Source organism: Hirundo rustica, chromosome 22 (assembly GCF_015227805.2).
Source record: "Hirundo rustica isolate bHirRus1 chromosome 22, bHirRus1.pri.v3, whole genome shotgun sequence".
Lineage (NCBI taxonomy): Eukaryota > Metazoa > Chordata > Aves > Passeriformes > Hirundinidae > Hirundo > Hirundo rustica.
The window spans coordinates 4,376,053-4,400,971 of record NC_053471.1 but is presented as its reverse complement, the minus strand read 5'-3'; the positions used below and the strand labels follow the sequence as shown (position 1 = coordinate 4,400,971).

At 49.7% G+C, this 24,919-nt stretch overlaps 1 protein-coding gene across 1 annotated transcript in view; it reads left to right on the top strand.

The window, feature by feature from the left end:
* Positions 1-17,916, top strand: part of PRDM16 (PR/SET domain 16) — a 278,206-nt gene extending 260,290 nt beyond the window's left edge. Inside the window, exons 9-16 of the mRNA XM_058423363.1 lie at positions 578-665; positions 4,426-4,595; positions 6,292-6,369; positions 11,967-12,136; positions 13,004-13,178; positions 13,902-14,132; positions 15,457-15,631; positions 17,782-17,916. Coding sequence (XP_058279346.1) covers positions 578-665; positions 4,426-4,595; positions 6,292-6,369; positions 11,967-12,136; positions 13,004-13,178; positions 13,902-14,132; positions 15,457-15,631; positions 17,782-17,916 — 1,222 coding nt within the window. The remainder of the gene's footprint in view (positions 1-577; positions 666-4,425; positions 4,596-6,291; positions 6,370-11,966; positions 12,137-13,003; positions 13,179-13,901; positions 14,133-15,456; positions 15,632-17,781) is intronic.
* The last annotated feature ends 7,003 nt before the right edge of the window (positions 17,917-24,919 follow it).

The following is a 24,919-nucleotide window of genomic DNA, read 5'->3' as shown; positions in this document are numbered from 1 at the left end:
TCTGAGCCACTTCAGAATTCTCCCACCAGTCCCTCACTTTTTAAATCGTTGTCCACATGGGCTTGCCAAAGAAACTCAAAGCAAATTATGTCTCAGCTGCGAGGGAGGAAACAAATATGAAACACCTAATGATTTCAGCACGCTTGGGGCTGCGGTCTGGCCCAGTGTTAACTCCTCAGATAAATGCAAACTCTCAAAGACAATTTTTTTTCCATGCAGGGGCTGCCTGCTGTGGACTCTAGAGCTTCTCCTCCTCAGATAGTTTTGCTCTCAACACAGGGTTTTCCATGAAAACAACAACAGCAGAGGTTTATAAACCACAGCAGCAGAGCAGCAGCAAAATGTTTTCTTTCATCAGCCTGAAAGCTAAAAAGATACTGCCCAGAGGAGGGGATTCGTGTTCAGGTTGTTTCCAGCTCTTTCTGTGGGGCAATTGTGCATCAGAATCCGTAGTGTCCAGGAGAAGGGGGTGGAAGACATTTGCGTGAGTTAGGGAATAACCTGGTGTGTAATTTAGGCAGGGTGCGGCTGTGTGGGGCTCCCTGTGAGGTATGTAACCCTCTGTGTTGTTGTCCAGCAGGGTGGAGAAGCGGAAGGTGACAGACCCCGTGGGTGCCCTCAAGGAGAAGTACCTGCGACCCTCCCCGCTGCTTTTTCACCCCCAGGTAAAAGCAGCGACACCGTGGTGCTGATGGAACGCTGAGGTGGGGCTGGTACACACTGGGATCACTGGGATCACTGGGATCACTGGGATCAGATCCTCCTCATCCAAGGGCATGGCTGGAAACTCCTCTATTTTCCACCAGTTCCCTCCAGACACGTTTAATTCACAGTCTGGGGACTATGGCAGTCGTGCCTCGCTGTTTCCTTTGCATTACCAGGAAACCAGGGATGAGGTCTGGGCAGCTCAGGGGCTCTGCCGAACTCCCCTTCCACAGCCCAGAATGCCTGTGCATTTTTTCCTTTTGGAACACCTCGGGGGGGTCATTTGCAGCGGTTCAAAGTGGAGAAGGGCTGCCCAGCCCCGAGGCAGCAGCGTTTTCTACCTTCCTGAATTTCCCACACCATGAGGAGTGTGTGGAAGTGCCGGGCAGTGGGTTCAGCTGCGCTGCCCCAAAGGCCTGTGACAGTCCCCAGCCATCCCCTGCCGTGCCCAGGCTGGGATCCCAGCTCCGTGGTCCTCATTGTGCTCTCCTTTATATTCACAAACATTGTTCTCCCCCGATAATGTTTCCCACCTTAGATAAATAACTCGCAGGTTTGTGAAATCTGGGTCCCGGTTGCTTTCACAGCTAAACTTAGTTCCCACATTGTTTCACACCAGCCTCAGAGTTTGGTTAATAACTTCCCCCGATTTTTCCTTCATCCAGGCTGGATAATGGTGACAGGCTGGCCAGGAACATCCTGTGTTTGTGTGAGTTAGAATAGTGGGGATATCTGCCTGTAAAGAATCTGATAGCAGGGAGGAGCCAGCGTGGCAAAGCAACCCAAGGAGACGATGAGAAACATTCAGACCCCAAGCAGGAGCAAGCTCTGGGTGGAAGGTTGTTAACATTGTTCCCGAAACCCTGACCACGTCCTCTTCCCATGGCAGTGAAAGGATCTGGAAGGTCTGGTTATCTCTAACAGCTTATCACACAGAATAGCCTCAAATTTACAATCACCCCGGCCCAAAGCTTCCTGATCACCGATTTTTAATAAGGCGGGCGCTGTGCTCAGATCACTTGATCTGGAGAGGTGCCGTTCCCATGCTGCAGTCAGTCAGGTATTTCAGACACAGCGAAGGAACACGGGGCATTTGTTCCAGAACGTGGGAGATTTGTACCACCAGATCCCCTTCCAGCATTGTCATAGAATCACGGAATATCCTGAGCTGGAAGGATCATCCAGTCCAACCTGTGGCCTGCACTGGACACCCCAACAATCCCACCCTGTGTCTGAGAGCTCTGGCAGCCTCGGGGCCGTGACCATTCCCCGGATCCAGCATTGATAAGAATTCTGGATCCTGGATCTTTTCCTAAGAAATCACATTTTCAGGGTTCCTGCTTCTGCTTTGTTCATTAGGACCGACGTTCCTGTGCCTGGTCAGTCAGAGTCACATTTTACCCAGGCTTTTCTCACTCCAAACACGAGTCTGGTCTCAGCCCTTTCCTCTGTGAATAGTTCCCAGCTCTCTCAGAGGGCCCTCACTGGGCTGTGATGAAGCCAGAAGATGTGATAAAAGCGTTCAGGAGATGTTTCCTCTCTCAAAATGAATTTCAGGCAGCTCTTATTTCTTAGCCAGTGGCTGGCAGAAGTTCCTTTGCTCTCTGGGAGTTTTCCTACATTGTCTATTCCAAATGAAACTCTGGACAACATAAATAACCAGTGTAACTTTTTGATAACTTAATGGAAAGCCTTTCCTCACCTGTTAAGATTCTTTTCTTCCCCCTTTCTGTTTTATTATAACCAGGCAGTTGTTCCCTAAATAGCAAAGTGCCTTTGCCACTGGAGAGGCCGTGGCCAGTGTTTAGAATTTTAAAACCAGCCTACGGCTCTCAAGCCAGCAAATATCTGTGACTAAGTGCCTAAAGAACAGGGCACAACAAAGGAGAGCTCCAGGTACCTCGGCGAAGGGCTGAGAGCTCAGCTCTGAAAGGTCCGGAGAGCTTTTTAACGTGATGGTTTTGTTGTATGACTGGCAGCTGGGGCAGAGCTGGTGCTGTAAATGATCAAGTAACCTTTTCAAGTGGCTGGTGCTAAGTATTACTTACTATTTATCATGGGCTGGGAGCCTCCAGCTAAGGGGCTGTGGATCTATTATCGGGAAATGGGGGTTACTACTCCTCTTTTTTACAGCTTATGAATGCTTGTCAGCCCTCCACAATGTCTTCGGGGGTGATTAAGACAACTTTTTTTTCATAGCTGTATATTTTTAAACAATATCTTGGCTCTCTTACCCCCCCCACCCACCCCCAGCCTTCTAAAGCCCAGCTTAATAAAGTGTAAACGTGCAAAAGGTCAGCCCTTCCTGTACAATCGAGCATCTCGGGGTGATGTATGGCTTCCTACTGCCTTCCGCTCCTCGCTGCTGCCCCGGCTGCCTCCGCAGCTCCCGCCTGTCCCGGTGATGTCAGCACAGCCAGGAGGCAGCTTTATTGCTGCCTTGTTTGTTTTATCCCTCTTTTCTGCCCCTGGTATCTCCAAAGTGCTCTCAGGAGTGCACGAAGCTGGACGTCGGAGGAGTCGGCGTCGTCCTCTGAGCTGCGTTGCTCTCTTGGACTTTGGCTTCCTGTTGCGCTGTAATGAAAGGAAAAGCACTGTTCTTTAGGCAGGATTTTTATGCAGATCCATTTTTCCTTTTTTTCACATAGTCCAGCTTCATTCTTTCCTTTTTTGCTTTCCCCTTCTCCTGTGTCTCCGGGGTTTTCCTTTTCTCCCTCTTTCTGGTGTGGTGTCTAATCTCGTGTCTGTGAGAACATGGCCAAGCCACAGAAACTAAATCTGATAAAGTATCCAGGGACATTCTGCTTGGTGCCCAGGCCTGCACTGCCAGCTGCTCCCATCCCAAAGGGATGTGTAGGTGTTGCCTCTCCTGACTGTAACTCACACAGCCACTGCTCACATCCAGGGATTTGGCTGGAGCTCCCTTTCACTCCAGGAAACTCAGCCATCTCCCACCCATCCTTCCATCACCTTTAGGAGCTGCTGAACCTTTCCTACCCATAATTAAAGTGTTGGCCTCTTCACCAGGTGAGCTCCCTGTGGACCCACTCCATCCTGAGCCTGATCCCAGCTCCTCCTCTTCCCAGCTGCTCCCTCTTCACCCCTCCAGCCCCAGCCTCTCCTCTCTCAGCTCCCTGAGCAGCCATCGCACATCCCTCCCACTCCACTTTGGCCAGGATTCCTCTGCTTTGAGCCCAAAACTCCCCCCTCTCCTGGGGCTGTGTCCCTGCCTGCCCACCCACCACTCACTGCCCTGTCCCTCCGAGCCCCCAGGACGCTGTAGGAGATGCCAGACCTCCCTCTTCCCAAGGCTTTGGTTTGGGCTTGGGTACTGAGTCCTACCTCCTGCATCTGACCATGCTGTTTAGTTTCAGTGTTATCCTGGTAAAAATGGATGTCTCAGATGTATTCTGAGATAATTTTTGTTCTGAAGTGCTGAAAGTGAGCACATGCACACTGCAGAAAGTGAACAAGTGCTCATTCCTGGGACCCAAATGCCTAGCTTTGCCAGCTGTGCTTTTCCTGCTTTCTCCATGACCAATACACTACTCCCGTCATTCCTGGCTGGATTCAGTGGCTCTGTTTCCCACTGCACCTCCAACTTCCAGAAGAGCCAACACCAGCACGGGGCTTTGCCCAACCAAAACTGGTGTCTGGTGCATCCGATCTTGCCCTTCCCAGGGATTTTCTCTGACAGGAGCTGTCTCCTTGTCCTTGCAGATGTCGGCCATCGAGACGATGACGGAGAAACTGGAGAGCTTTGCAGCCATGAAGGCCGACTCTGGCTCGTCCCTGCAGCCCCTTCCCCACCACCCCTTCAACTTCCGATCGCCGCCGCCCACGCTCTCCGACCCCATCCTGCGCAAGGGCAAGGAGCGCTACACCTGCAGGTGAGCCCTGGGCAGCCCATGGCACCCACACTGAGCCCCAGGGTGTGGAAACATCCCGGGATGTGGAAATACCCCAGGATGTGCCATCCCAGCTGGGGAGATGTACTGGGCACCGGCGTGGAGCGGAGCAGCTCCACGCCGAGGTCTCCGCCAGGAGGGAAAACAAGGAGCAGCGGAATTAGAGCAGAGCTGGGATGACTAATTCCCTCTGAAATAGCTTGTTTTGTCTGGTCGGAAATCAGCATCTTCTGTTTGCTTTGTAATTTTTAATAACCTTGGGAGCGGATCTGGAGATTCTCAAGCAAACCCAACTCCCCAGGCCAAGTCTCTGGCGTGCAGCAGCGAACGCCGCCGTTCCCAACACCAGTCCCGGCTATATCCAACCTCAGCTATGGAAAAATGATCGAATTTTTTAAAATGGCATGCAGGAAACAACGTTTTCAAACAGTTCTATCCACAGAATTCCTCACGTACCCATCCAGCTCCAAACTGGAGCAGATCAAGGGTATTTAATAATAAACCCCTGTCTGCTATCATAGTTTTATCTCAAGGTTCTCGTGGTGGCTCCTGCTGAGGGGATTTTTTTGGGGGGGGCAGAAAGCGGGTACAAACTTTGGTTGATGCGTCTCTTATGTTCAACTTCACCACAACGCTCAGATTTCTGTTGACTATTTAGAAGTTTGAGGTTTCTACTTCCAAAAGGAACTAAATTTAAACTAAATTTTAGACTCATAGTCAAAAGTTAACGTCTGGATTGCCATTGCTGGGGCACGCTCACATTAACTGTTCATCCTCAGGACAGCTGAAGGTCCCTGAAACAAGGAAAGTCTAACATAGCTTCCTCCTACAATAGGTTTCACAGTCATAGAGAGCAGTCCCTCATGCTTAGGTCTTTATTTCCCAATTAGTGTTTTTATTTATACCTTTTTGATTTTACCGCGAGCTGGATTTATTGGGGAACACAATCCTTTCCTTTATTAATATCCTACGGCTGCATTTCCTTGCTCTGAGCAGCCTCTCAGCCTCCGAACCCATAGCACGCTGCTGCAGGCTTTATCTAGAGAAAATTCTGTGAATTCCAAGGATGAAAGAGCAGATTCCACACGATGAGCACATCAACAGGGCTATAAAGGAGATGCAGAAACATCTCAAGTGCCGATCTGCCGGGGCAGTGATTAAACCCTCTGTACCCCGGTGCAGGAATGCTGTAGCTAAACCTTGTCTCCAAGTGCCATGTCCACACTTCTTTTGAGCACTTCCAGGGACAGTGACTCCACCACCTCCCTGGGCATCCCGTTCCAACGGCTGACAAGCCTTTCTGTGAAAAAAAAAAATTCCAAACATCCAATCTAAACCTCCTCTGGCGCAACCTGAGGCTGTTTCCTATAGTCCCGTCCCTCGTTCCTTGGGAGCAGAGCCCGACCCCGCTTGCTGCACCCTCCTGTCAGGGAGCTGTAGGAGTGAGAAGGTTCTTCCTGAGCTTCCTCTTCTCCATGCTGAGCCCTCCCAGCTGCCTCAGCTGCTCCTGGTGCTGTGATATCAGCACAGCCACCCCGGGGTGGGAGATCTGTCCTTCCCGTTGCCCCCCTCAGACACGAGCGCATGAAGGGATTTTGGGAGCGGGATGAGGGCTGCAGGTCGTGCCCCGGCACCCGTGGGCTCTCCTGATGGTTTCCTTCGGCTCTTCCCCCTCCAGGTACTGCGGGAAGATCTTCCCACGCTCGGCCAACCTGACGAGGCATCTGCGGACACACACCGGGGAGCAGCCTTACAGGTGACGTTGTGCCCCGTAAAAATCCCTTCCCCAAACACTCCTCACTCACCGCTCCGGCATTTCCCCCTCACCCTCTGTAAAGCTGTGCCAGCAGAATACCACAGGCCTGGAGCGCTACACAGGGTGATTCATAGGGTTGTATATTATGTGTACCAGCCAAAAATAATCGGGCTTGGCAGCTCGAAGATAGACACTTAACTTATATTTAGATGTATGCTGGCAAATGAGGGCTCTGATTTGCAGTGTTGTTTCACACTCACGTTAACCATTCATCTCAAGGACAGCTGAAGGTGCTGAATGGCTCTGAAATTCAGGCTGGTTTGAAGGGCTTGCCAGGACCTTCACTGCTGGGGCTAGCTGGGGTTTTGGGGTTTTTTTTTTTCTTTTTCTTAATGCACATCAGAGGTGCCTGCAAGTAGGGGATCAAAAAAAAAAAAAGAAAAGGCAAGAAAAACCCTGTTGATTTACCTGCCTTAAAACTGAATTTTGGTAATGTCTGAGCTTAAATCACGGAGTTTAAAAGGAGAGCTGGGGGCGGGGGGGGATTCACACAGGGTCTCACACATTTGTGAGGGTTTGAGGTAGAAGGGTGAGGTGTTTTCTGCTAGCCGGGGGCAAGGTGATGTGGTTTTGATTCTTCAGTGTGCACAGGGGCAGTGTCCCAGCCCAGCGGGTTCTGTGGCTCCTGCCCAAGTCAGGGCTTTAAATCTGAATAAAACTCACAAGAAAATACACGTAATATGTGTGCCTAGGTATATAAATAACTATTTCTCATGGAAATTGTTCCCTCTAGCATTTTCTCCCAGTGCATTACAAGCATTTTCAAAAAACTTGGGAAAAAAAAAAAAAAGGCATTTTTTTGTTAGAATGAGGTCCAGAAATGAGCAAACCTGAAGGAATGATGAATCGAGAGCTCACTGTAAATCAAGCCTTGTGTTTGCCATGACGTGAGGGAGTGTTTTGCAGGTTGTCAAACAATGGTAACAATTCCATCTCGTTTTGGGTAGCTGATATTGCAGCGTTTCATACACAGCCATAAGTTCACAACAAAGCAAATGGAGCAGTTATTAAATAAAGAGAAACACAAATTTATGAGCAGCAAAAGGCCATGTGGTCAAATACATCACATTTTTATGCTCAGTTTAACCTAAGAATTGACTCTCCCGCATTGTGATCCCTGCTACGCTCAGAATCACATTTATTTTCCATCCAGCATTTTTAGCGTAGACATTAGGTAAATTAGAAATACACCACCACCACCACCCCCTGCCCCCCCACCAAAAGCAGACATATATTTTTGGACCCGTTCCCTGCTGTGATGTTTTGTGTTATTTGATATGCCTGTGTGTTCCCTGTCCGCTGCCACGCTCGCTCCCGATTATTCCGAGATTCGTTAGTTCAGTTTTCTTCCAAAAAAGGAGACTTGCAACTTAACAAAGGTTAGGAAAATAAAGATTTATTTGATCTGGTCTTCTCCCAGAAAATAGCCTGTGTGGGTTTTTTAGAGGTCTGACTCCTGGACAATGTTGCATTCTAACAGCACTCCAGAGAGCCGGGGCTGCGTTTACAGGCGAGCTTTAATTATCATTGATTTGCTTTTCCTCTCAGAGAACTGAGATTTGCAGCTTTGGCAGCCAGACTTGTTTTGAGAGCTTGGTTTTTAAGTGCTGACTTCAGGCAGGTAAAAGGAGGTTGTTGACTTCTCGATGTTTTACTCTTGTCTCCTTCACAACTTTGCCTTTGATGGTTTTATTTATTTTTTTTTTTTTACCCTGCCCTTATATAAAAATATTTTTAATATAAAAAATTAAATATTAATCCAAATATTAATTACTATGTAATTACTAAAGGCAACAGGCCAGGAAATAAGGTGGTTTGGGGCTGATTCCTGATGGTCACTGAGTAAGTGATGAGTATTCTGGAGTTTTTTTGGGGGGACTATGAAGTCATTCAAACTTCTTAAGTGTCTAATTATGTATAAAGTAGGAATTAATAGCACATGAGAAATAAGGAGGCAGATTGTTTTTATAAAGAGAAAATTCAACATATTTTCAGAAGCATGAGAAATACCTGGTGATGCGCTTCCTAAAAAGCGAGCGATTTGAAAACACTCTGAGCCCCTGTTTTCCCTACAGTGAAATTCAACGTGCTTCTTTTCACTCTTTTTTCTATTTTTCTGCACCAAGCCTGAAATTCAGCACTATGTATTTCAGAACTCAGTGATAAAAATCCCATTGGAGGTCTCATGTCCTGTTACCTGCATCTAGCTGCAACTCACAGCCACAGCTGACATCTACCATGTCATTTAAATTGCACATCATTCAATAAATACTGGAGATATTTCTCACATTCTGGTTCTCAAAATGCAGCCTGAGCTCCTGCTATAAATGCACTTGAGGAGTCACTCAGAGGGGGACTTGCTGTCCGTGCGGTTTTTGTTTTTTCTCCTGTAATTCTGCCTCTCCAGCTCTCACTGATCAGTGCAAAACTTCGTGAGAGGGACTCAGGAGCTCGTCCCTGCATTCCCAGGGTTGCTCCCTGCTTTCTCCCGTGTTGTCCCAGGTACTGGAGCTCCTCCGGCTCCCAGGATTTCCTGCTCCAGCCCCCTCCCTCCCATTTTGGATGTTTTCTGCCCTCAAAGCTGATAAGGGAGAAGCTTTGCTGGGCTGTTTGCAAAGCAAACACCGCTGCCTTTGAGTTTTATTCTCCTCCCTCACTCTGAATTTAATCTGGTTCCTCTGCCTGGGCCGTTTATTTAGATTAAAACCAGCAGAGCTCCCAGCACCGACCCCTCTGGGACCACAAATAACGCCGGACATCTCCCTCATCCCTTTGCTCCCAGGCATTCCCTGCTCCTTCCCAGTGCCCCTCTGCTTCCTATTTTTTTTTAACAAGCTCTTTATCCCTCCCCATTCCCAGCCCTGGATCCACATAGCTCATGGTTAGGGCGAGGACCTGTCACAGGGAACTTTTCAAAGGCTTCCTGAACATCTAAATAAATGGACGTGGAGGAGGCCGGGTCGTTCCTGCCTTGGGCGTGTGAGAGCCGCCTTTAAAAGTCTGGAGCTGCTCCTGGGGGTGATGGCAGGGACAGCCAGGCTGGGAACACGGGTTATCCTGGTGCCCACTGTGCCAGGTATTCCCTGTGCCGGGTATTCCCTGTGCCAGGCACTGGGACACACAAAAAAAAGCGGTTTTTAGGAGCTGGTGAGGACAGGAAGGGAGAGAAAATCCCTGGCATCAGCAAGGAAGAGAAGGGAGCTCCTGGTCTAAGCTGGACAAAAACACCCATGAAAATCCCATGGAATAGCAGGAATACTGGGATATCGGCAGGTTTGGATATTGCAGTTTGCTGGCATGCTGAACAGGAATCTGAGAGCAAATTCCTTGGTGCTGGAAATCCATGTTTAACTCTCCGTATAGAAACTGTGATTGTTCGTTCTGATGTTCAAACAACTTCTTGTTTTCTAGAGTTATTCGAGGGAAAAAACGGAAAACAAAAGTCTTTAGAAGTCTGGAAATGCTGTGGTTTAAAAAGGGACTTTGCTCTCTCCCTTGGTTAATCCTAATAAAGGCCCATTATTTGAAATATCTTTATTCTGGGTGGAGATTTAGCAGTAGGAAATTCGGAGGTGGGCATGGAATCCATAAACATTCAGCAAGCGAGAGTGTTTCATAAATGTATCCCCGCTTTTTCCAAAAACAATATCGATTTATTCTTAGAGACCGAATAAAAATCACAGCTGGAGCACATCTGGAAGTGGGGAGGGTGTGTTTCACAGCGGGGATCTTTTCCACTGTCAGCTGAACCTGTTGTGTCTGTAGGGAAGAATCCCATGTCCTCTGTGTCCAGGGAGATCCAGTTCCATCCTTGACTGAGGCAGGCATGGGATGAGTCTGTGCACATCGGGAGCTGCTGATATTCCCAAAACCTCCTCATCCGTGTCTCGGAGTGCTGAGGAGGCCCTGGCAGCGGTTGTCCCATCCCAGGGAGTGTCCAAGGCTGGGCTGGACAGGGCTTGGAGCGCCCTGGGATGGTGGAAGTTGTCCCTGCCCATGGCAGAGGGTGGCACTGGAGGGGGTTTAGAGTCCCAAAACCATTCTGGAACTTCAGGATTCCCATCGAGGAGTAGCTCAGCTCGCTGGGGCAGAGGTTGCTGTGGGTCAGAGGAGCTCAGAGCAGCCCTGCTGGAGTGGATTTGCTCTGGAATTACAAGGGGTTGGGAAGAGTTGGAATTTTGGGGGTGGCCAGGAGGTTCTGGGTTTTGGGAGCAGAGCCGTGGGCGAGCAGCTTTGCTGAGGTACAGGTGACGCGTTTAAAGGGAGATGCCACCAGGGATCCGGCGGATTCGGGCAGGATTGAGGATTTCGGGAGTTTCAGCCCCAAACTCTCCACCGCAGCTCGGAGCTGCCACCTTCAGTCCATCAGCAGCTCCCGCTCTGCGCTGGGAGCTCGGGCTGAGCCCCCGCAACACCGCCCCGAGCAATTCCCGATTAACTGGGAGGGAATCCGAACCCAAAAAGGGGGCTGATGGCTTCCAACAAACCCCCGGCCCATCAGCCGTGGGTCGTGCAGAGACCGAGCTCGGAGGGGGACAATTTCTTCAGGCAGCAGCTCCCCTGAACATCCTGGCTCGGCTCCTCGCATTCCAGCTTTTCATCACAAACCAGATATTCGCTCCTAGGAGTAAATCCTACCCTCTTTGGAAAGGACGGTGGATTTCTTGGGAGCTGTTTTGTTACAAGAATAGTTATAACTACCTTTAAAGCCGTGCTGTAGTTCCAGTACCACAAGGAATTTCACAAATAGAGCCGGAATTTTCTGTGTGTCCAGCTAACTGTCATGCAGGGATTTGCCAGTTAATAACTATTTTATGTATTTCACCTCCCTTCTTTCTTCTTCTGTCTTCCTTGTCCTCCCTCCACAGCCATATTTCACCTGATTCCCCTCAAAAAAAAGTGGAAGGAATAAATCCACCTCTCTCATTCCGACATCCATGCATGGAAAAATAATTATTTTGTTTCAAATTCTTATTTGTTTGGACGACTCACTTCCTAATTAATCCTAATCCTTTCTTTGTGCTCCTTGAGTAACAATAACATCAGATTTGTCTGGGATGATTAATGTTTCGTGCTTCCTTCAGCTAAGTAAAGATTTATAGACCATTTCCTGGGGTTTTGATAGTCAGATTTTTTTTCTCCTTTCTCCTTTTTCTTTTTTTTTTCTTTTTTTTTCTTTTTCTTTTTGTTGGTTTTTGTTTTTTCTTTTTTTTTTTTTTTTTTGTTTTGGTTTTGGTTGGGTTTTGGTTTTGGGGTTTTCTTGGTTCTGTTTGGTTTTTTTTGTTGTTGTTGGTTTTTTTTTTCAGAGCTTTTTTGTTGTTGGGTTTTTTGTTGTCGAGTTTTTTTGCTTGGGTGCTTTGTTTTGTTTGGTTGGTTGTTGCTGTTGTGGTGGTGTTCTTTTGTTTATTTAGTTGTTTTATTTTGTTTTGCTCTGCTTAGTTTCTTAATTTTTGTTTGGATTTTGTTGGGTTTGGTTTTGGTTTTGTTTTTTCCCTCCCCTGACGTTGCACCCTTTGGCATTTTCTGTCGTTTTCCAGGTGTAAATACTGTGACAGGTCATTCAGCATTTCCTCCAACCTGCAGCGGCACGTCCGGAACATCCACAACAAGGAGAAGCCATTCAAGTGCCACCTGTGCAACAGGTGCTTCGGGCAGCAGACCAACCTGGACAGGCACCTGAAGAAACACGAGCACGAGAACGTTCCAGGTGGGGAAAAGACTCTGTGCATCTGCTGGGGATGGCTGGAGAGAGGAGCAGACTCCATGGTCTGACCCTCGGGAATGCACTGTCCCCTAAGGATGAGTTTGTAGGGGTTTTTTTGGGTTTTTTTTTTGGAAGTTTGAGAGGATAAATAGGCTTTGTTTTGACATAAAAGCGGAAGGAAGGAATTTCTGTGATGAAGCCAAGTAAGTGATTTCCCAGCAGGGGTTAAAAAAAAAAAAAAAAGTATTGTGAAAAAGTTATAGGGAAACAGCCCTGCAATGGTTCTTAAATTGTGTGTATTGTCTATAAATGCTGAATATCACCTGTGTTTTGGTCTGGGGAACACAATCTTCCTTTGGGATCTTTGCTCGATGACTTTCCCCTTGAGTATTAAATTAATTGAGCATCTTCCCCTTGAGTATTAAATTAATTGAGCATCTTATTAATATAATGTGAGAGGGCCGTTGAGAACATTCTTACTTTGTGTTTCCTCATAACCACGGCCTTGCCAACACCTGATGGAGTCTCCTGTTGTCCCTCCTGTTTTCTCTCCTGTTGTCCCTCCTGTTGTCCCTCCTGTTGTCCCTCCTGTTGTCCCTCCTGTTTTCTCTCCTGTTTTCTCTCCTGTTTTCTCTCCTGTTGTCCCTCCTGTTGTCCCTCCTGTTGTCCCTCCTGTTGTTCCTCCTGTTTTCTCTCCTGTTTTCTCTCCTGTTTTCTCTCCTGTTGTCCCTCCTGTTGTCCCTCCTGTTGTTCCTCCTGCTGTCCCTCCTGTTTTCTCTCCTGTTGTCCCTCCTGCTGTCCCTCCTGTTTTCTCTCCTGTTTTCTCCCCTGCTGTCCCTCCTGCTGTCCCTCCCTGCTCCTGCCCCGCAGTGAGCCAGCACTCCGGAGTCATCACCAACCACCTCGGGACCAGCGCCTCCTCCCCCAACTCGGAATCAGACAACCATGCACTTTTAGACGAAAAAGAGGATTCCTACTTCTCAGAAATCAGAAATTTTATTGCAAACAGCGAGATGAATCAAGCGTCGGCTCTAGCAGATAAAAGGTAGGAGAGGAAATAAAATTATCTGCTGTCAGGACAGGCAGAGGGAATACAAGAGGGACTTCAGGCTGGCTGGTGGAAGCTTCCTCCTGCTGATTGCTCGAAGGGAAATTGTTGGAGGACAGAGCCCAGAGAAGGAGGAAGGCTGCTTGTCCCACAGATGTTAATTTTAAGAGACGAAAAACTGGCATTTAAATCAGATAACACAAATTTGTAATTCAAAAAGTCTTGTGGTTGGTGTATTCTCAACATGCTCATGAGCCCTTAGGAACAGTGAAGGGTGAACTTTAAATGCCTGAAGAACATTGGTTTTCTCCTTTGATACATTTTAAAGAATATATGCATGTATATAAATGGGTTTCTGTGTTCATATCTGTGTATAACATCAGCAAAGTCCTTCATTCCAGCAGGAATACATGACTTAAACATTTTCCACCTTTTTTTTTTCCTTTCCTTTCCTTTCCTTTCCTTTCCTTTCCTTCCTTTCCTTTCCTTTCCTTTCCTTTCCTTTCCTTTCCTTTCCTTTCCTTTCCTTTCCTTTCCTTTCCTTTCCTTTCCTTTCCTTTCCTTTCCTTTCCTTTCCTTTCCTTTCCTTTCCTTTCCTTTCCTTTCATTTCCTTTCCTTTCCTTTCCTTTCCTTTCCTTTCCTTTCCTTTCCTTTCCTTTCCTTTCCTTTCCTTTCCTTTCTTCTCCTCCTTCTCCCTGCCCTTCAATCCAACATTTCAGGCCAGAAATCCAGGATATCGATGGCAATTCCCAGTGCCACGGACTGGCAAACGAGAAGACAGAAGATGTGGACGATGAGGACGAAGAACTGGAAGAGGAAGATGACGACAGCCTGACTGGGAAGTCCCAGGACGAGACGGCGTCGCCCACGGCGGAGCCCCGGGGAGCGTTCGAGGATGAGGAGGATGAGGAGCCCACGTCTCTCACCATGAGCTTTGACCACACCCGAAGGTGAGGGGGCCATTCCCAGGGGCTCAGCCCCCTGCCCGGGTCCGTGGTGCATCCTGAGTGCCGTGGGTTTGTTCTCCAAGCCATGCCATGCCTCCGGTTTGATCCAAACCTTCACTCCAGATTCCATTTCACCGCGGTGGGGGACACGAGACAAGTGGACTGCAAGGAGAGTCTGGAATGATATCCGAGGCTTGAGGAGCCTGGAGCAGGAGAACAGGCGCCAAACCCAGAGTTTTCAGGCCTCCACAGCTCAGCAGATGTCATTTTTCTCTCCAAAATTCTGGTCAGGGCAAGGGAAGCGGCGTCTGTGCCATGCCTTTAGTGCTGCTATGGCCCCTTGAGTTGTAGCAAAATATCCTTGGCTTCATGTGGAGTTCTAAGAGCTCTGGCAAAAAGGGGATTCTGCCCCTCTGCCCTGCCCAGGTGAGACCAGACCTGTAGAGCTGCCTCCAGCCCTGGGGTCCCAGCACAGGGAGCACCTGGAGCTGCTGAAGAGAGTCCAGAGCAGGCCCCAGGAAGATCAGAGGGATGGAGCAGCTCTGCTGGGTGGAAAGGCTGAGGGAACTGGGATTGTTCAGCCTGGAGGAGAGAAGGCTCCAAGGTGACCTTCCAGTGCCTGAAGGAAGCCACAGGAAATGTGAAGGGAGACCCTTTCCAAGGGCCTGGAGGGACAGGACAAGGGGAAGGGGACTTAAAGTGAAAGGGGAGATGTATAGGTTTGACCTTCAGAGAAAATCCTTCCCTGTGAGGGTGGTGAGGCCCTGGCACAGGGCTCCCAGAGAATCTGTGGCTGCCCCTGGATCTCTGGAAGTATCCAAGGCCAGGCTGGATGGGGCTGGGAGCACCCTGGAGTAGTGGAAGGTGTCCCTGCCCATGGCAGGGGGTGAAATGAGACAATCTTAAAGGTCCCTCCCAACCCAAACCAGATTCCATTATTCTATAAGAAGTGAAGGGTTTTCCCCTCAAGGTCAAGCCATGTCTGAAGACCTTCAAAGCGAAAGATTTGCTGCACACAGCGCAGGCTCAGCTCTCTTTCTGCTGCAGTTTGCCCCAGTTCCTGGAGGTATCCACAGCACAGACCACACAACACTGAGTGATGCCTTACCCAGCTCAAAAACCCCGCCGGTTCGGGCGCAGAACCTCAGACAGCACCCGCTGCTTGTTGCTTTCCACTTCTTCCTCACTCCTCCCATCCCGTGTCGTGTCCGTGTCCGTCTGTCCATCCCTTCACGCATGTGGCTGGTGAGCCCCCGTGGGTGGTGCATGCAGGCTCTGGGCCAGACGAGCTAACACAGGTCACCCCTTCCCCTGGTCATTGGTACAGGTGTATTGAGGAGGACGAAGCCGGCCTGTTAGATTTGGAGCAGATGCCGAATTTTGGGAAGGGGCTGGATCTCCGCAAAGCAGCCGAGGAAGCATTTGAAGTTAAAGATGTGTTTAATTCCACCTTAGACTCTGAGGCAATAAAACAGACTCTGTACAGGCAGGCTAAAAACCAGGTGGGTATATCCAGAACGTTTTCCTAGCTTGCCGCCAGCATGTACAGCAAGATTAGGGAGCAGCTGGCCTCCTCCAGCCCAGGGATATTTTCCCCTTCCAGTGGGTTATTTTCCCCTTCCAGAAGGTTATTCCCCCTCTCCAGCAGGAATTCTAACACACACATGAACGTGTGTCGTTGCAACTAAATTGAAATAGAGGAGGAAGGGAGCGGGCATCACCTTTAGATGGATTTATCTCAGCCTGTGCAGTGAGAGCGGGGCTGTACAGGAAGAGAGAGGCATCTGTGTGTTTTTATCTGTCTGTATAAATGTTTTTATAAGTCCTTATTTATTTATGCTTTGGGGTGGCTCTTCTGTGGGTAACCACTGAGGTTTGGTGTGCAGAAACAGCAACAAAGGGCCCTTGGGTTTGATTAAAACAGGTGTGAAAGACAATAACATATCCAGGACTAGCAACCCAGCATGTCTAGAGGGTATCCTTGTTTATCCCCCTGATTTCTAAAAGTAAACCAGAAAACAGGAAAGAAAAACCCCAGCCCTGTGAGCCAGACCAGTTTAGACCCACCAAAAACAATTAAAATGGCATCTAAGGATTACTGGAGTTCTGAGAGAGTTCTGGAGGTCTGGGGCAGGTCTGTGTGTGCTTTCTGCTTTTCCGTTAGCTAAAATACCCGGGCTGGGTTTATGGAGTTGATCTCTTGATCCCTCCACAAGAATTCCCACAAAAGATCTGTGCAGTGAAGTTGCCTCAGCAGGCTGGGCTGGAGAGAGGACGCTCAGCCCCTGGCAGGGGATGAGCACAGCTCTCACCTCAGAAGCCTTTTCTGACCCTCAAGCAATAGACCTCATCCCAAAATCTATTTCAAATGTTCAACAGAGCAGTAGCTTAGTGCAGCGACCACGCAGAACATGATTTTTGAATTAGCGTCATCCAAAACTTCGGGCATTTTTGTCCTCCTTCACAGTGGGTGCCAGTACTGGTGCTGGAAGAGACAGCACCGGGGTTTTTTGGGGTGACACCCATTTAAACACAAGCCACTTGCCTGACTCTTCCCTGTGTCCTGTCACTAACATCCCAAATGCACTAACTCTTTGGGAGCAGCTTGTTCTTTTCCAAAGTACCACCCTGGTACAGCCTGTGCTTGGATGGGGGAAGGTATTTTTGGTTTTTGACTCTGTTTTACACTTGATTCACAATAAGCAGCTTAAATAATTCCACCCATCTTTTGGCAGTGATATAAAACCTTAGTGTGAGCAGCGCAGCTCTCCTCTGGCTTAGTTTTAAGCCACTTTAGACGTGTGTCTGTCCACAAAACCACAAAACTGTACCTCTTCCCTGGGCCAGAGTGGCCTCCTCTTTTTCAGTCCATGGGTGACAATGACATTGGTTTTCCCCTCTCTGCATGAGGTTATCACCTGCCAAAGTCCTCCCATCACGTGTGTGGGCTGAGAGAGGGCACAGAGAGGTGTGTGAGACAAATCCTGTGTGCTGGTGGAGGGACAGCAGCCAGCACACAGGGTTTGTTACAAGGAACCAGCAGCTCGTTAGAGGGTGTACAAGTCTCGCTGCATTTCTCCCAACAGACCCCTTTAAGGGTTTCACTGCAGCAGTAAACACACTGGTCATGCCAATGACAATTCCACATCCCTGAATATCCACACTGGCATCCCCAGTGGGCCCACGCCAGGCACCGTGTCAGGATGAGCAGCTGCTCACCACATCCCACTGGGCATCGCTGCCCCCTTCCCAGGGCTCTGCTGCCCCAGCCCAGCCTCACTGAACCACTGGCTTGTCTGGGGATGTGCTTTTTTAAAAAACAACCCCAGACAACCCCCAGCAACAGCTGCTTTCCCCTGGGAGCAGAGCCTGGAATGGCGTGGAGCTTTGTGACCGAGCGCAGGCAGTGCAGGATGGGTTCAGTCCTGTGAAAACGGTGGGAATGATGGTCTCTCCTGACTGTCCCTATAAACCATGACAAATGTGGCGGTTTTGAGTGGTGGGTGCCATCCCAGAGCGTGGAGGTGAGCTTAGCCCAGCGCAGAGGACGCTGCTGGCCCAGGTGGGCAGGGTTAGGCGGTGCTGTGCTTTACACAGAGCCTTCCTCCATGCTGCGTTCTCACTCGTGTCCTGGCATCCCTCTCTCCCCCAGGCTTATGCAATGATGCTGTCCCTGTCTGAGAACGCTCCCCTCCACACGTCCTCCCAGAACTCTCTGGGGGCTTGGCTGGACATGGCAGGAGCAGCTTCGGAGTCGGGGACCTTTAACCCCATCAACCACCTCTGAGAGGTCCACGAGGCACCGGCCGGAGCCCGGGCGAGGCGGCGGTGGTGCTGCAGCCATCCCAGCAAAATCCCAGCGAGCAGAAGATGGATGAGAGGACCTCAGGGAGTCGTCTGGACTTTGGGCTGAGAAGGAAACCTGTCGCATCCGACCTACACGTCCTGCATTTTTTATCTCTCCGGAGTTTTCCTTTCTAATTTATCGGAATGAACCTCTCCTGAACTGGATAACCCTGAAGCAGCCCCAGGAGTTCACAGCCTGTAGGAATAGCGTGAGCAAGACACGAATTGCAACAGTGCAATCAAAGATTGGCCCCTCCAACCTTCCAAACCAGTGTCACTGAGCCAGCACGGCCTGAGCAGGAGCGACAGCTCAGAACCACACGGCAGCATTTCCTTCCCATCCAGCTGAACGGTGAAGCACCAAGGGAAGAGAGCCAGGTGTGACCTGTCCCTGCTGCAATTCTGACACAGCCACTGGAGTTATGCCAGGGAAAGGCAAATTCAACCCTTTTAACTGACCCCCCCCCGAGAGAATTACGAGTTCTGCACTCCCACAGGAACACCATCCTGTCCTTTGTTCCCAGAAAAACACCGGGGCCGTGCAAAGCTCCTCCCTCCGAGGTGAGGCCACGTCGCCTGCAGTCATCATGAGCCACACGCAGCTCCCAGCTGAGACATCTCCAGCCTGGAACAGCGCTGAGGTTGGGGTGGCAGGTGTGACAGGGGACACGGATGGTCGGCTGTGCCCTGAGCGAGGCTGGGAGAGCCTGGGAGAGCCTGGGACAGAGCCAGGGTGGTGGAGCTCCTGGAAGTGCTTGGATTTCCCCAAGCAGAGGTCACAGGGTAAAGCCTTCCTAAGGAAACGTGTGCTGGGCAAGAGCCTCACCCGGGGCAGCTCGGTCACATCTGTGCCACCTCCCGGGGCTTTCGGGGTGACATCACCCCGTGCTGATGGCATCTGTGGCACAGATCTCTGATTCACACCGTGGTTTTGGCCTGGCTTTCCTTCTGCTCCGCCCGCTGCTGCTTGGCCTGTGGTTTAAGTAGAAAGATGAACATTTCCGTGCTCCAGCAGCCTGAGGGGTGCGGAACACGGAGATAAGAATCCAGTTGTCTCTCTGACTCCAAAATTTCTCACAGAGATTTTATGAGTCCAAACCTCATCTTCTCTACTGATGTACAGCAGCCTCCACAAATTGTGCCATCCTCCACTGCAATTCCCTTCTGCTGTTGGAGCGGGGAATTTGGAGATGACATTCCTTTATGGAGTGGTTAGGAAAGCCGTGGAAAAGGGCAGATGGAGGGTTCTAAGCCAGTCCAGTGTGGGAAGCCTCATTCCAGCAGGCCAAAACAACTGAACCAGCTCCCTGAGCAAAGCAGAGTGAGAGTGGGGTGTGACACCTTTGCAGGTCAGCTTTGCACCCCAAAATACACGTGAGGCTGATTTGGGGGAGCCTCAGAGTGCCCCCACAGGAAAGCATCCAGGGTGCCTTTGGTACTGAGGGAACAAAAGGTAAATTAGCAGCACCAGTGTGTTTCCCAAGAAAATTTACCCCCCGTTTTTTGGTTCTCCACGACATCCTGTGAAAGTGCCCAAGGCTCTGAGAGCACCAGGCGGTGTGACCGAGCTGCTTCATGTATTTGCACAAAGCTCCTGGGTAGGTAGAGCCTGAGAGCCGATCCTGCCGGAGGAATCCCGGCTCTGCAGAGGAGAGGGACAGCCCTGCCCCCTCCTGTCCCATCCCATCCCATCCCATCCCATCCCATCCCATCCCATCCCATCCCATCCCATCCCATCCCCACTCCCGAGGCTGCAGCACAGCCCTGCCCAGGCACTTGGCCTTTAAATTATTCCCACAGGGGCCAACTGAAAATAATAAAAGAATTGTTTCTTCTCCTGATGGAATTTCCTTTAATCTGTATATAACTTGTCATTTTGGGCTCATTCCTTTCTTATTTTATTTCCTCCTTAACAGTATTCTTCTTTTTTATTTGTTGTTAATACGAGTGTGTAGTGAAGGACCAAAATCGTGCTGTTGAGGTTGGATGTTGGATAAGCAGGGAGCAGGAAGATTCTGTCCATGTGCCAAATGTCCCCAGTCAGTGCTGCCAGCGGCGCTGCCGATTCTCCAGACAATCATCCCTCAGCTCCCCTTGGCCTTGGAGCTCCTGGGGCATTGGAGGAAGGTTCCAGTGATTGGGAGCAGCGCAGCAGGAGGAGGAGGAGGCCAGTGGAGATGCTCTGCCTCGATGGCCCTGCTCCAGGAGCACCTGGAAACGGCCTTAAACATGGGGATAGATCCATCCTGTCCCATTCCAGCTGCAGCTCCGCAACTCCTGGCAGCTGCTCGGAGCAAACCACGTGTCTGAGCATCTCTCTGGCAGGGCCTGTGGCACTGCCTGCCGTGCTGGAACAGGATCTGTGGGCAGCAGTGAGCGTTTGTGTGCTCTGACCGTGTGTGCTGACCTCAGGGCAGGGCAGCATCGCACCCCACGGCGCGGGGAGGTGACAGAGCAGCCGAGGGAGTGGCAGTGAGCCGGACACCGAAATGTGGGCCAATACTGAGGAATGCACGTGCTATTGTGGGGATTTATTTGGGGTATTTATGGTCTCCCTGTCCCTCTCTCAGCCCTGTTGCCAGTTGTGTAATTTCTCCAGAAGCTGTGGGTCAGGTCCTTGCTCCAACGGAGCTCACACTGTTGCCTTCCCCCTCCCCAGGCCCATCCTTGCTGTCCATGGATCTCCTGAGGGCTCCTGGCCAAGGATAGGGAGTTATTACCCAGCCAGGGATTGAGGACATTAAAAATATAGGGTTTGAAATCATGAAATGATTTTTTTTTTCTTTTCGTATTTCCTAATTCAGTTTTCCCCCCATTTTCTCTAGCTTGTGTTGTAGGATCTCCCGACCCCTCTAATTTAACACTGATTACAAGTTCCAATTTTTCCCATTAAGATAAAGGAACAGGAAGCCTCGCTGAACCTCTGTTAATCCCTGCCTTTCATTGCATTGCACTTGGAACGTGCTGCAGCTCACAGCAGGTGTGGAGGTTCCCTTTTGCTGCTTTAGCAGAGAATCTCGTCTTTTCAAGGCTGCTTCCCGAGAGGTTTGTGTCCAGGACATTCTGCTATCAGAGCACTGCTGGCTTCCCAGTGCTGGGGAAGCTCTGGGAGCCTTGGTGAGACGTGGAGCTGTGGTGTCCAACCCCATGGACACGCTGGGATCCAGGGCAGGTGAGGGTGACAGGGCTGGGAAGTGGCTGCGCTGTGTCCGGTAGCCAGGGCACCGCTCCAGGTGTGGTTTTAAACCCAGAGCTTCATGTAGGATCTATTTATTTAAAGTATTTTCACAGCCACAACAGCACAGAGGAGAGAAAGAGAAGCCCTGGGGATTTTTGGAGTGGTCAGGTGAGGCTGGGAGCTGCGCAGGACTGAAGTGTTGGTGCTCCATGAAGGGCCCTCGCTTTGGCCAGAGCTGGACCTTCCTGCCTGAGCTGGTCAGGGAGGAGGATGTGGATCTCGTGTCTGTGCATTCCCTGCTTCCCACCAGCTCAGAGCTGGGGGCTGGTCCTGGTGTGATCGCTGTGGCTGGTGCAGGGAGCTCTCCGGTGGGACGAGCCGAGGTTCTCCCACGGGATGTGCTGAGGTGCCAGGTCCTGCAGGACACGTTGAGGCACCCAGTTCTGCTGCTGGGCTGCTGGGTTCTTCCCTGGGATGTGCCCTTTGGTGCCCAGGCTGCTCTGGGCCGGTGCCTTTCCAAGCTGCCCACCAGGCCCTGCCTCGCCGGGCGCCACGGGGACACCGACGCGCGGGAGCCCAAACCCAAACGGGGCAGAACAAACTCCGGCCGGGTGTGCTCAGCTGATCAGGGACAAACACCCTGCTGGGCTCCCGTCCTTCTCGGGACAGCGCAGAGGAAGCTTTTGCCCTCTCCCCAATCAGCACTTAGACCCTCAGTGGCCGCTCCTGGGAGCAGCTCCTCGACAGAGCTTTTCGAAAGCACTTGCACAATGAGGTGAACGCGTTTGACTCTAAGCATCAAAGCACTGGATCGCGAGCCCCCCGTGCCCCCGCCCAGGTCAATCTGCTGATCCCCACTGGGTTTTTTACGTGCTGTACTCCGTGTGTGTGTGTGTGTGTGTGTGTGTGTGTGTGTGTGTGGCGGGGGGCGAGGGGCAGCGTTGGGGACCCTGCCCGCGGTGGCAGCGCTGTCCCCAAGGGCAGGAGCGGCGTCGCTCGGGTCGGTGCTGGCAACACAAGGGCAAAACCCTCTGCTCCTCGCCGGTGGTCAGTAGTGTTCTCACAAAGCCATGAAACTTCTCCGTAGTGTTGAGTGAAACTGTGATTAAAACGTTCTTGAATGATTCCGAGGTTCTTTTTTTTTTTTTTTTTTTTTTTTCCCCTCTCTCTTTCTTCTGTCGTTGATTCTTATTACCACTTTGGAAGAAGAAATTAAAAAAAAGAAAAAAAAATTTAAAAAAAAATTTAAAAATATTAATAAAAAAAAGAACGAAAAAGAAAAAAAAGGCAGCTTTGATTTTCCAAATGTGCAATTCACATGTGAACAAAGTAATTCTGAAAGTAATTCTCAGTGTATTTTACATTCTCGTTGCTCTCTTCGAAGCAAGAGATGTTTTGCCCTGATGTCATTTCCAGCCTGCAGAAGATGTAATTTAAAACATATATATATTGTGCTTGCAAGAATCATAAATCTGTGCATCCTATGTCATTCCTTTTCCCATTGTTACAATACAGATATGATTTAGGTTGAATTTTTTTGTTGTTTTTGTTTCCTTTAGACCTGTATAGTGTTTTTTTAAATCAATTGTAAATGTCTGGTTTTCATATAATGTTTAAAAAACATTGAGAAAGAGGATGGTGCTTGTTCCATATCATTCTTGATTGTATATTGCTTCTGTTATGTTTATAAGTAAACTGTGCATGACTTGTGTTTAGCAGTCATTATTGTGTCCGTTTGTGAAATTTTTATTAAAAAGAAAAAAATTCCGTAGATGCACTTATTGTATATGTGATTAGATTTTGCGTCCGAGGCTCGAAGCCTCGAACTGCCAAGGAAGAAAGAAAAAGTGTTGGCAGTTATTAATTAATATGGAATCGCTTTGTTGGGAGCATAATGAAATAAAAGATATGAAGTGTAGAAAATAATTAAAAAAAAAAAGAAAAAGGCAATTTTACAAATTTCATTTTGATGCTTGTGATAAAAGACAAATGTACTTGTGTAGAGAAATTCCTTTAAAATAATGAATAGAAAAAGCTGATTTTGAGGTTAATGCTGTAGAATAGGAATGTATACCAAATGTAATCTTTCCAATGCTACAATGAATTTATACATGAGATTGATATGCAATAAACCTGTGTGCTTTTATAAGCAGTGGTCCCGTGAGCTTCTTTTCATGGAATAACCATGGAGAATGTCCCCAGTAAAGGGACATTGGATGTGTCACCATCTGCCTTTGCTGCTCTGGGGTACCTGTGGGGTCTGATGTCGTCTGTGTGTGGTTTGTAATATTTGAGAGAGTTTCAAAAAATTAAATTATGGCCACTCCACTTGTTTCTGAGGTCACAATCATGGAACCACAGAATGATTAAGGTTGGAAAAGCTCTCCGAGAATATCCAGTCCAGCCTGTGTCCAATCCCCACCTTGTCACCCAGCCCAGAGCACTGAATGCCACCTTGGACACCTCCAGGGATGGATGGGGACTCCCTGGACAACTCCTTCCAATGCCTGGCTGCCTTTTCCATTAAAAAATTACTCCTTATTTCCAACCTGAACCTCCCCGGCACAACTCGAGGCTGTTTGCTCTCCTCCTGTCCGTTGTTGTCCTCCAGCCAGGGAGGTGTGCAGAGCCAGAAGGTCCCCCCTGAACCTCCTTTCCTCCAGCCTGTGCTCCCCCAGCTCCCTCAGCTGCTCCCCACAGGACTTCTCCAGCCCCTTCCCCACTTCCGTGCCCTTCTCTGGAAACGTTTCAGCCTCTCAATGTCTCTCTTGTTGAGAAGGGCCCAGAGCTGGACAGGGCACTCGAGGCCTCCCCAGTGCAAAGCAGGTGCATCACATCCCGCTGAAGTGATGGGATGCTTGCACAGAGAGGAGTGAGAGTATTCCAGGATGGGAGAAACTGTTGGGATGGGGCATCGGTGAGCTGATGGAAAATGTCAAGCATATTTCCTTTCACAACCGGAGAGCAGAGCGAGTGAACTGCCCAGTGATAGCCGTCAGATGGTTCAGCTCCAGGGGACCCCGGGAGCAGAAATTACTTGAAAGCCGGGTCTTTGAGCTAAAAACCCCATTACACAACTGATGAATGGCCTCGCTTCAAAAAGTCATTCATGGTGATCAAATGATGGTGTCCCACATTCGGGATAATGGCCCTTCCCCGGAGATCGGGAGGGTTTCAGTCGGAGCTGAACTCTTGAGTAGGAGCCCTCCGCTCGCTGGAGCCTTTCTCCTTATTAGCCCCGGAGGGAAAGGATAAAAAATCTAAGGGATATGAAAGCTGTGATAATGGGGCGATTGTCAGGCAGGCCCCGCAGTGGAGAGAACAGAGGCATTTAAAAGGATATTGCTGACAAGTGGACTTTGTCATGCACAAAGTGCTTGAGATTCACCACAAACAAGTGAGAAAAAGGCCCCATTTGGGGCGTGGGGAGGAGCAGAACAGGGGGGCAAAAGAGAAGGTCAAGGAAAAGTCTGTTCCCAGTGAAGACACAGAGCACTGTTGAGTCTTGCTGGGCAGCTGGATTACGGGACAGCTGTCAGCAGCCTGACCCTCAGATCCTCTTTCCCAGTAGCTGCAGCGTCCAAAAGCAGCCGAATCTGATGTTTTGGCATCCGGGGGCATCGCCTGAGGTTACCTTTGACCACTGAAGACCCAGCTAAAGCGAGCATCAGACATGCCTGCAGCAAGGGACAGTCCCTGGGCTGTTGAAATACGGAGGGTGCGTCCGTCAGACCCCGAGGACACCCGGGGCACACTCGTTTGTCAC